This window comes from Silurus aristotelis (assembly GCF_946808225.1).
Source record: "Silurus aristotelis genome assembly, chromosome: 25".
NCBI lineage: Eukaryota > Metazoa > Chordata > Actinopteri > Siluriformes > Siluridae > Silurus > Silurus aristotelis.
In genome coordinates this window covers 9,380,781-9,393,570 of record NC_139598.1, presented here as the reverse complement: position 1 = coordinate 9,393,570, position 12,790 = coordinate 9,380,781, and the positions used below count along the sequence as shown (strand labels likewise).

The 12,790-nt window shown below is 38.1% G+C and overlaps 1 protein-coding gene across 7 annotated transcripts in view; it reads left to right on the top strand.

Annotated features, from left to right (window-relative positions):
* Positions 1–12,790, top strand: part of gli3 (GLI family zinc finger 3) — a 165,102-nt gene that overhangs the window by 126,619 nt on the left and 25,693 nt on the right. For all 7 annotated transcript variants that reach the window (XM_083529800.1, XM_083529802.1, XM_083529801.1 and 4 more), the window contains 3 exons: positions 3,703–3,858; positions 6,675–6,876; positions 9,848–10,064. In XM_083529800.1, coding sequence (XP_083385926.1) covers positions 3,703–3,858; positions 6,675–6,876; positions 9,848–10,064 — 575 coding nt within the window. The remainder of the gene's footprint in view (positions 1–3,702; positions 3,859–6,674; positions 6,877–9,847; positions 10,065–12,790) is intronic.

The following is a 12,790-nucleotide window of genomic DNA, read 5'->3' as shown; positions in this document are numbered from 1 at the left end:
GTAGCTGTCTTGCAGTCACACGGGGTTTTTTCTTAGCTGTCCTGACTAAGTTGCTAAGGGCCCTTGATGAAATTGTGAACTTTCTTCCACGGCCAGGCAGGTTTGCAGCTGTTCCATAAGTTTTAAACTTCCTTATAATGCTCCCAATGGTGTCTCTTGGAATGTTAAATCTTTTGGAAATCTTCTTATACCCAAGGCCCTTCAGATGTGATGAAATAATCTCCCCTCTCAGCTTTTGTAGAAGCTCCTTTGTCTTTCCAATGATTGCAACTCGCCTTAAACACCTTCATTTATATATGCATCACAGCTGAAACAAATGAAGGATCATTATAGAGTTTCCAAAGGCTTAATGATGTTTCAGCTCCACTTCAGGCCATAAAAACTGTCAGAAAGCTTTAAAAACAACAATATTATATAGGGGTTGAATAATTGTGACATGGCGATCTTAACAAAAAATACTGTTACACACAAATACTACATCATAAATTTTCTGTGTTTATTTTCTGTGTCACTAAACTCATTAAGAAGCCATCCAAAGCAGAATCCTGCACTTTGGAAAGATTTTTATTTATAAATCCTTAAAACTCTTTAGGGGTTGAATATTTCTAATTGCAAGTGTAGCTTGCGGTTTCAAAATAGTTGGTGACCCCTGCTCTATACTATATCTGCCAAATTTTGGTGCTGCTCTGTCTTTCTGCACGGCTGAGGACCTGGCTCTACAGTACCTTTTTGCCTTGCTGAGGACATCACTCCTCCCACCTGCTTCACCGTGTACTGTATATCACTTTCACCTGTGCTGTGTGACACACTCATGAAGAACGTTGTTCCCTCGCCTCACAAAGAATGTTGCTCCCACTTTCCCCTTGTGAAGAAAATTGCCCCCACTTTTTCCCATGAAGAATGTTGCTTTTTTGCCAAACCTTACTCCCCTCTGGCTTCACACAAAATATGTCCACCCCATCTCCGTAAGGCTTCACAGAAAAGGGGCCTTCCCTCCACTGGCCTTGGCATTGCAGAAATTGTTGCTCCCCATCTGCGTCCCGCTTCTTACATGACACACTCCTACTGTAATTGATCTTCTTGTGGGGTTTTCAAGGGTTCTCATTTTTTAAATGTGTTGCTAATAGCTTGTGCACGAAATTGTGAAATCGGCTAATTTGAGAGCACTGCTTTCGAGAATTCATTCAATAATCAATTGAATTCAGTTGTATTTAAGTAAATAATAGAGTAGCACATAATTCTTTATTTCTTTGTTTGTATTAACCACAATACCCAATACATTATAAAGATAAACCTTGATAACTCATATTAGTAATGTTCTTAGTAATTTAATGAGGCTAATAACAATAATATCAGAAAGGCATCAGAAAGGCATCATAGCCCTGAGTGTAAGTAGCTGTTTTTCTGTCTACTCACTGTTACCAGTATTGACTCCAGATTTTTTGCAACCCTGTTCAAGATAAAGTGGTTACTAATGAACATGAATTATTTTTTGTTTTTAATTTATTTGTAAGAAAGTTACAATTTCTTACCAAATTTAATTAGTTTTAATTAGTGTGCTACATATTAAAGATGAAAGACAACTTTAGATATCCTGAGCCAACCTTGGGAGGAGTATATTTAGATTATGATTATATTTTTCATTTTCTGAATTCTGATTTTGCATGCATATTTTCTTCTTGCTTCCATCTGCACCTCACTGTAGGGAAGACTTCAGGCTTTGGTGGCATGCAGGATAACCGGATTGCTTTGTTTTCTTCCAAAAGCTAGTATGCCACCCACAGCTCTTCACATCTATAAACTTGCCCTCCTATCCAGAGCACTACAAAACATTTTGCTTAGGGCAAAAAAAAAAAAACTTTCAGAAAAGCAAGGCTGAGACAATTAGCATAGCAACCCTTCAACTCTCCCCATCTATTTAAAGACATAATACCCATATCCAATTAATTTACAATTTTCCTCTTTTATTTATGCAGCCAATCCAAGATGCTTATTCAAGGCATAGAGACTGGGCCACTATCTAAATTAAAATATTATTTTCTGTTTTTATATATATATATATATATATATATATATATATATATATATATATATATATATATATTTTTTTTTTTTTTTTTTTTTTTTTCTTATTTCTTCCTCTTTAATTTAGAGCTCGGATCAAGCAGGGATTACCCAGAAAACAGTGTAGCTAAAATGATTTTTGCACTTCAGGAGCCAAACAAAAGAAAGTGTGTGTGTGTGTGTGTGTGTGTGTGTGTGTGTGTGTGTGTGTGTGTGTGTGTGTGTGTGTGTGTGTGTGTGTGTGTTTTTGGCAGGGTATGAGACAAAGATGGAGTGAAGGAGATAGAGAGTCAAATGCCAAGCGAACCTCTGTTGTTTTATGCATGCAGATCTGAAAAGATTTAGCCCATTTGTTTTTAAATGGAGTTTTAACTTTGCCAGTGAGAGAGAAGGAAAGAGCATGCTGAGAGGATGCAATGTGGAGTGCTGCACCTCCTGATAACACCCTGCTGCCTCTATTCTGTGCATTATGAGAACTCTTATGGTCTGATACGTTATCCAGCTGTTTATTACTTAAATATATACAGAACCTTGAGTTGCCTTGCCTTGTGTTGAGTACTCATATATGTGACTATATTACAAATTGCTCTCTTCTTCAGTTCTTTCAAGAGTTTAGAAGATTAAAGAAGATCAAATACCTTTTCATATACCTTTCATGTAGCATACGGTACTTTTTTAACTTTTTTTTCTATGACATAAACATACATTTTTGTATTCTTAAACAATACACTTTGAGTAATTGTAGATCATAGTTATAATTATTAAGCATATTTAGATCTTGAATTAGTACAGTATCATTGCATTAATATTTTTAACAAATATTTTGTCAGTGTCATTTTCTGACATACTAGACATACTGAGACATAGTACAGTTTGATTTGTTATTTGCAGCAGTTTTTATCTGAGGCGTACTGTTATAAAACAATCAGTGATGGTAAGGCAGCAGAATACTATATAATTAAGAAATCATTCCTAAATATATAATTTATTAAAAAAAAAATTTGATTAAATAACAAATTATACTTTATACATTTTATCTATTTATTGTTATGGTTTATGGTTTATAGTTCATCTTTGAAACAATTTAGTTCCAATATATAACTTGCATTATACGAGATATAAACAGGTTCTCTTATTTAGGCCTTTCTTTTTCTCAGACAGCAGACAAAAAGACGTGCTATTGAATTTTGATGCATTAAATCCTCAGAATTTTGCTACAGGGAATCTCACCTAATAAAGCAAAAAAATAAATAAATTAGCTTCACAAAGTGCAAACACCTCTATACAAAAACATTCCTGTTCTGAAAACTTTTACTGTACTGTACTGTACTGACAGCTGACATTACAAAGTGTTGATATTGGAAACGTTTGATATCTACACATTTTTGTGAAGATTGTCACCTAGGTTTCTGTGTAAGTTACTGAAAAAAAATTTTCTTAGCATGGGAACATTAATAACTATGTAGTCAATACTGTCATAACTGCTGTTATACAAATTTAATGCTGTCACTGTTCTATAGCTTTTGACCAATTTTGAACCAACATTGCTATGTTATTGATAATTTTAATGTAACATTAAAGGTATGACTTTGACTGAGTGTTTTTTATGTCCTCTATATAATTGTTTTTTTGCCTCAGCCCCACACCCTGGTTTGACCACTGCAGAATACTACCATCAGATGGCACTTCTTGCAGGTCACTGTAGCCCCTATGCTGACATCATTCCCTCTACCATGTCCACCACTGGAGCAGGGACCAATGCTTTGCCCATGGAATACCTCCAGGCTCTGGAAGGTGAGTTTTAATGTACTTACATTTTTATGTACACCTAGACATATCAGGGTGTTTCACCTTTAAGATCAGGAACATACTTTTTTACCTTTCCATCAGAACTAAATTTGAAACACAAACTTTATCTTGTTACAGTGATTCTAACTATGACTAATTTATCAATGTGTTTCACTTCAGATATTGTATCCAAAGTCAAAGCAAAGCCTAAAATCTTCACTTTCTCTTAAGGCTTTAGATGAAAATGAAACGTTAGTAAAATAATAGGGTGACTTCATTTAAATAAGCCAGTGTGTTAATGGTTTGCGTAGGGAAGTATACTGTTAGTGTGTCCCTGTGTGTTTGGTAATTAGCTATTTTAAAGTGTATATAGGAAATTAAAGGCAGAAAGGTTTTTTTAAAAGAGGTTGTACTGACTGGCTGTTTGTCTTTGATGGGAACATTTAGTCAGCCTCTTGTTAGCGCGCCCTCTTCATCTACTCTCCCTTCCTTTTCAACCTAATTAAAACCAACCAAACTTGCACTGGTATCAGAAAATTAATTGCTATTAAATGGGAATTGGAATGTCCCACTATTCATCATGGGAGAAATCCTTTCTACTATGGCAAGGTTTAAGATTAATAGACTGGAACAAAACAATTAGGGTCATTGTTTTTCTGATGGAGCTGTAAAGGCCTTCTTCACTTCACAGACTTACTGTGATTGAGCCTGGGTAATAACTCATCCTGTTTTAACAATGCATGTTCCTCCCAAGCCAAATTAGCACTTAAAGCACTCTTTTATGATGTAGAGATATAGTGGGAAAGCAAATAAAGAGAAGGGTGATATTAAATGTCTAAAGCTTGAAAAGAGATCAGTAGTAGCCTACTTAGATTTTTGTTGTGTTGCCGTTAGTGTTATAACTATTGGTTTTAGGCTAATAAAAAGACCAGGCCAGGTCTTTCTGTGTCCTAACATTAATTAAATGTTTTGGCCTACTAATCAGAAAATCATAATTTAAAAGATGACATGCGACATCTGTACCTAACATCTATATTTTAAATAAATAAAAGTTAATAAAAATTACATTAAAAAGCAAGTGCCCTTTGTTACATTATATTTCAGTCCTGTATGCTATACAGTATTTTTTTAGTGTATTATGCAGTGAATTTAGATTTTGTTTACTTTTAGTATTTTGAATAGCTGCCGAATTATAAAATCAAAGCCTTCTGTGTGTCCCACACAACAATATATAAATCCTTTGAAAGAAGACCCATGAACAGGCAATAATGTGAATTTGTAGCAAGCATCTGGACACACACACACACACGCACGCACGCACGCACTCACGCACGCACACACACACACACACACACACACACACACACACACACACACACACACACACACACACACACACACACACACACACATATCTAGTGATTTACATGTGAATGGCAGCCAATGTAAATGCATGAAGTGTCAAATAAGAAAGAGAGAGACAGGGAGAGATGAAGGGAAGAGTGTGAGTAATCTTATTTGCTTGCTTGCTTCTGATAAAATTAAAACAACTGAAGGGGGAAAAATGAGTCATAAAGTCATTGTGTCACTCCATGCAACAAAAGAGCTACATCCCCTCAGCGTCACTCTTTTCTCCTCCCCTTCAGTCCCTCCTTTCTTGTTTGTGACATTTCCCAGTGAAAAGACAACAAAAGTCATTTCTTAATCTGTAGATACTTGTCATTTTGTGCAAGTGGGCCTGTCTTCATTGAAGCTGCTTTTCTAATGAAGGCTTTTCAAAAACAGACCACTACAGTTCCATTCACGAATAAAGGACTATTCAAGGAAATTAAATGTGATTAAATATTGTGGTGACACATAGATGAAGGGAAATTCACTGTAATGTGGAAAAAAAAAATCGATGGCAAAAAAATATGGGTAAACCAAAAACAAAAGTGCAAGGCTCTTATCAAGCAGGAAAAAAACATGAGAAAATACAGTGAGACTGATTTAGGGTAACTAATTTAACAGTTCTGTAATCTGAGGTTTGTAACCTCTGGTGGAAAAAGATATCGTAGGCCAGATCCTGTGGATTTACAGTTAAAGTATTAACACAAAAAGATTAGGAAAAAAAAAACAGTAAAAAGGCAAAAGGAAATTTTTAACATAGAGAACATTATATGGGAAAAAATGTTTGTCATTAATGAGGGGTAAATACTTTGTGGAGGAGAGTTTTATAGTGAAGGGAAACATGATTCCATCCAACAACTCAAAACCAAACGTGGTGAATAGGGTTCTGTGTTTTGTAACCTTCAGGTGAGATTGGTATTGCTCTGTTGGTAAATTTGTTTAGATGATGTTGATGCTTATATGCTTAGACTTTCAAATCTGTTTTGGCCTTCTTATGGTAAACTTTTTATGCTTGAAATTGTAGCTTAGACATCAAATGGGATTTCAATATATGGTTTGCTAAAATAGTCAGCAGGAAAGTTATAAAACAAGATTGATATTTAAATGTGTTTTTTCATATGTTTGTATTTATGGTTTTAATTCCCTGCTATACAGTTTGCTTGTTGACGGAATATGGTGAGGCAGTCATAATATTATTATAATTGTATCATAAATGTATAATTATAATATATTCATGTAACACAATATTTACATAATATTCTGCACTACAAATTACTATGCACTAGTATTGAAATATTTAAATTTATTGGGCTCCTTTATAAGATAAGCTAGATTTTAGTAACAGTTGTTGCTGGTATTGGTCTCCAACATGGACACTATTTAATGCAAAATACAAAATTTTACAGAACAATTTCCTTTCTTCCTTTCATTAGGTACTCGCTTTCCCAGTCCGAGATTTCTTGCCCGTCAGAGCAGGAAGCGCCCCCTTCCTGGCTCACCACACTTAGACTCAAGTTTAGATTTTCATGCAATGATCCGGAAATCACCAAATTCCCTGATGAGCATCCTGAATAGCTCACGTCCCAGCTCTTCCACCAGTGGATCATACGGTCATCTGTCTGCTGGCACTATCAGGTACTAAATGCTTTACCTGAATATACATGCAGTAATGGTCTATGTAATGAACCATGTATTTTGACAAGGTGGATGATAATTTCTTTTTTTTGTTGGTATGCCAGGATGTCGTGTATGCAGTATTGAGCGGTTAGTATTTACCAAAATGGTCCAAAAAAACATTCAGATGAAGATTAAGAAGGGTCATGGATGCCCAAGGATTGTTGATGTGTGTGGAGTGAAGGCTATTCCATCGTGTCTGCGCTCATAGAGGAGCCACAGAGTCCCATACTGTCCCTTGTACAATGATATAAGTGTCTACAGTTGGAGCAATTAATAAAGGTGGCCTGCTTCTAAGTCTGATTAGTGAAGGCCCCATATTGCAGTGCCCATGCCTTGACACATCAGATAAATTTTGGTGGCACATGTTGGATCTACACAATATTAGGCAATATTGGTTTTAATGTAATGGCTGACCCAGAACCCATTTTTTCTTTCTATAACAGAACTAAAATCTTTACCTACTATTATTCCATCTGTTTATGAAAGCAAAATGTGTTGAACTCCATTAAGATTATTACATAACACTTCATCTATGAATGTCCGCAAAAATTGAATAACTCAAATATGATACTGATATATAGCTAGAAACTGATATATATCATGATAAAGTGCTGAATGTATTTCACTAATGAGAAAGGCATACCATACTGGCAGGGGGAAGATGTGAGGAGTCAAGAACAAGAACGATAGAGAGATAGATGACTAGTAAGAGAGGACTATTCAGCAGAGCAGTGCAACTCAGGCTAGGCAGTAGAGTGATAAATGAACATACAGTGGCAAAATAAACGAGGGAACAAGCTGAGTGCTATTAGGCGGAAATGTGTGAACAGACTCCTCTCCTCCACCCTCACATCTGTCCCTCCGATATGCATCACCTGATTAATGTTCTCTCCATCAGAGTGGGAGAGCTCTACCCCAATGCCACCACTGTACAATTGCTCATACTGGAAATGCAGGAGAGAAAAGAGGTGATGGATGAAAGGGTCATAAAAGAAGGGGACATTGGGTGGAAAAGGCTGGGTTGGGGACACTAACACTGGCTCTAATGGGAAAGAAAGAGAGAGAAGGCAACTAGACAAGACAAAATGTAGTAAAATAGTAAATAGAATACATAGTGTATTTTTATGGCATAGTTGCAGCTTACACAATAAACTATGTTTATATTTAATCTAAAACAGCTTGCAGCTTTTTGTTGGTTTTTTTTTGCATTTGTTAATATACCTAAAAAAAAAAAAAAGCTCAGTAGTGCACATTTTGCAGCTTAGGAAATAGGTTAGAAAATGTTATTGTCCATTAAATGAGAATATCACTTAAATACAAATTAAAAATAAAAGTTAGGATAATAGGGAAAAACAGGGATTTTTTTGTTTGCTTGTATGTAAATACCTAATTTTATGTCAGAATAATTCCATGTCCTATAAACTATTAGCAAAGGAGATGTATAAAGTTGTAGAATGTATAATGTTATTGTTGACATTTTTTTTTTTTAGTTATTTTATAATGGCATTTTCTGTTTTCGTGACAAAATCTACAAAATCTGAGAGGAGTAGTGCTAATTGGTAAATTTGGTTTAGTAGCTCTACTGTATATGATGTACTTTGCTTAAACTTTTATCGTGTGTATTTGCTGTTGGAACATTCAACAGTTTAAATTCAGCAGCAGGACAAATTACTGAGCTCATGAAGCATCCTTAGGGATACATTGGTAGGCTAATAATAAACATTAACTTTGGACACAGGATTTTGTACCATTTCTGTGTACATTGTGGATTCTTTTGACTGCCTTTGGGGGGTAGGGGTTTCCTGGTGTTGTGTCAGTCAGCCAACTGGGCCACTTCCCTACACGATTAGAAAAGAAAGAATCTACCAGCCCATAAGAAAACAAAAAGCCCAAAGCAGAAAAAGAATGAGTGGCTGCTCACCCCCATCAGGAGCAATTGATCACTGATCTAAGAAATCATGCTGATCACTCATGTCTGGAGTATGCGTAGACACAAGCTGATGAGTGATGAGACACTGAGCAGCACACGGCACTGTCCAGCTACATTGATTTCCTCTCTGGAAATAATAAGAAGAGGCACATGAGGAAACCGAAGAGCCCAGAATGAATGGGGCTATAGGGACCTGCCCTTGCAATCAGACATATTAAAAATTAGTTTCTTAGTTTGAATATTACTGTCAAAATATTACATAAAATGTTTTTATTTTGTTTTGTACCAGCATCTGTAGGGTCATGGCTGATTAAATTTTGTAATTAATTATTTTTCATTTTTCACGTTTACTCCTTCCTTTGAAGCAACTATAGTATGCAGTGATTTGTGTGTATTCTCAGAATCACAAAACAAGCCAAAATGATCAATCTATTTACTGCCTCCCTGATTTTCTCCTGTTTTCCATTCTTATTTGTAAGCATGATAAGTTATTTATGTAAGTATATAATTGTATTATAAACTAGTTTTATTATGAGTTTTGATAATACCGGTATTTAAACAAAAATTATTTAATTCTACTTTAAGTACATTTTAATGTGAATTAATGTTTTTTTCTTCTCACACTTTTCGTATCCTTTATTTTGCATATAGTCATGTCTCCTTTTTATTTCTATTTAAAGCTCATCAATATACATAAAAAAAAGACATGAATATTATTTCATGTAACTCAGAGCATTGTTTGAACACACTTTATTTCCATTGTTACTTAATGTTAAAACATAAAATCAAATGGTATCAAGTGTTCTTAGCTTGATTGTTGATATTTCTGAATGATTTAATACTACATACTGAATCTTTCAGTATATTTATAGAACATTAAAAAAAATTTACATGTTAAGCTTTAGATTTTTAAAACTACATAATAGAAAAAATATATTATTGTATTGAGCTATGTTTTAAATACCTTACTCTTTTATTCTAATTTCTTCCATATTCTAGTCCTGCATTAAGTTTTGCCTACCCTCCCACCCCAGTGGCACTGCAAATGCATCAGCAGCTAATTGGTCGATCTCCAGGCATTGTGGGGTCTACTTTTGGCCACAGTCCCCCTCTCATCCATACCGGCCCTTCCTGCACTACTCAGAGACCCATAGCAAGCATTACCCCCTCAGCAACTGGGCTTACAGAGTGCTCTGCCAGCTCCACTGACTTACAAGTGAGTGCTCTGTTGTGTTTATAATCCCCTATGAATTGTCTCATGAATCTTCCTTACTTACAGAAAACCCTTTATGTTCAATAAATAAAAGAAGGCTGGAACTGATATTTCACTATTCTTTATAAAATGTGTTTGATTTATCACTTTGCATAAGTGTTGGAGCTGTTTATTAATTTATGTGCATCATGGAAACATGTCGTAAACACATCAGCATCCTATGACTGGAGCATGTGATTGCAGGTAGCCTTTTTCAGACAATCCCCAAGGGGATTTACTGAGAGCTTTGCATTTTGATGAAATGCAATTGTGAAATAACACTCATTTGTAAGTAACACGCAGAGAATTTTCCTCAGATTCCTTTTTAGTCAGAGCCCTATCCACTGTGCACCTTTTTTTCTATTGGATTGGCACATTAACCTCAAAATGAAGGGAAAATGTGTGGAGATCTAACCATTGGTTGCTGTAGACAGAGGAAGTGGTAGCCCTATGATGGCTATTGATTTTATTTGTCTTCTAATGGCCTATTGAGCAGTGGGACTACTGCTGTAATAGACCTAGATTTAGTATTCTTGGTGTGTGGGTGTGGGTGTTTGTGTGCATGTGTGTGAATCTGAAAATATATATAACAGTAATGGTAACATCAGAACGGTGCACATGTGTACCGAATAAAATGGGTTTCCTCAGGAACATATTAAGTGGTGGACCGCAAGTATGTTTAGTCTCTGCCTCGCACTTTAAGCGCAGTGTGTCATTGTGGCTACTCAGTCTGAAACTGAAATACGATTTGTAATGTTGTAATTTAATGTTAAAAAACTCAGATTTTGTTCTGCTTATGCATGAAATCACTACCACTTCCTGTCATTGCCAACGTTTTTATGGCAGTCTAGCTATATGGATTCTTTTGTATTTTATGTACAGCTATGTAAAGAGAAATTCCTGACAATTACGCATATCAAAGGAGTAAATGAATTAATTAAGGATGGAAGGAGTTAATTCATTAATGGATAAATAAATTAAATAAATAAATAAATCTAAAACTATCTTGTGTATTTATTAAATGCAGACATTTGTTAAAGTATATTCTAAAATAACTAGAACAGTGTCAGGGATTCCCCTGCCACGCCCCCTTCGGCTGCCGTCATGCTGCCGCTATCGCTGCCACTCCCAGCCGTAATCTCGAACATCTGTAACTCATCAGCCACACACCTTTATAAGCTCAGGTTCTAAAATCTCTCGCTGTTGGTTATTACAGGTAATGCTAGTAAGACTTGAGACTCTATTTCTCTCTCGCTTCCCTCTTTTGTGGACCGCACCTCATTCCCGGCGCACCACAGATATCTCTATGGCGTTTTGGATACTGGTTCGGACAATAGACTCCGCTCCACTCCAGAGTCTTCAGGAGAGCTCTGCTCCACTCCAGAGTCCTCAGTAGAGCTCCGCTCCGCTCCAAGGTTTCCAGGAGGCGTCATAGGGACCGCGAGAAGGAGGTTGTGCCGCCACCGAGCCGTGACACGGACAAAGTGTCGTCGCCAAACCCCTCCGGGAGGCCTATCTCCTCAAAAGGCGATGTCCGGTCTCGAAGTGCCCCTGAAGGCAGAGTCACGCCACCAAGTGCCTCGAGGGACGACGTCTCGCCCCTGAACTCACCTGAGGACGACGTGACGCCACCACATGACACCACCACGACGTGACGCCAATCTTCCAGATGGCGTGACAGTTTCGAGCTCCGACGGTGAAGTCTTGCCTCCGAGATCCTCCGCCACTGACGCATCACCACAAGGTCCCTCTCAATGTGACGATTTATCACCAAGTTCCTCTAACGTCGACGTCTCGCCCGCAAGTCACGCTGGAGGTGACATTTCGCCTCCTAAGACATGTGAAGATGAGGAAGCGATCCTAAGGTCAGCGGAGGGTGAAGAAACCATCCCAGGCCCTTATGGAGGTACCTTTACTCTGCTGGGTCTCTCCGAGGGTACGACAGTGCTCAAAGACCCTGTGAGGAGCTCCATCGCTGTCCAAGGTCCCTCAGACAACCACAGATCATCTCCAGAGCCATCCGACAGTGATGTCACGGTCTCAGACTCCTCTGCGGACAACCACACAGCCCCAAGCTTCTCTGCAGACCATGTTGCGCATCCAGGCTCTCCTGAGGGTGACGTCTCGCTCCTGAGCTTCCCTGACAACGACGTCTCACTCCCAAGCTCCTCCGACGGCGACGTTTCGCCTCCAAGTCCCTCTCAAGACAACGTCACGCAACCGAGCTTCACTCAAGGCGACGTCTCGCCTCCCGGCTCCCTAGAATGCGATGTCTCACTCCCAAGCTATCCTGAAGGCGACGTCTCGCCTCCGAGCTCCTCCGACGGCGACGTCTCGCCTCTGAGCTCCTCCGAAGGCTACGTCCCACAACTGAACTCCACTCAAGGCGACGGCTTGCCTCCAAGTTCCCCAGAAGGTGACGTCTCGCCTGCAAGTCACGCTGAAAGTGACGACGTGCTTCAAGGTCTCTCCGAAGGCGTCGGCACGCTCCACGGTCCCTACCGCCATGACTTAACAAGTCAAGAACCTATCGAAAGTGCCATGGTGTCTCAGGACCCCTTCGAAGATAGAGTGGCATTCCCAAGGTCCTCTGGAGGCGACGTCACGACTCAAAACCTCTCAGGAAGCCCAAGGTCCCTTGAAGGGCGGCAGGTCACTTCCGAACTCATCAGAGAATGATGTCACGGTTT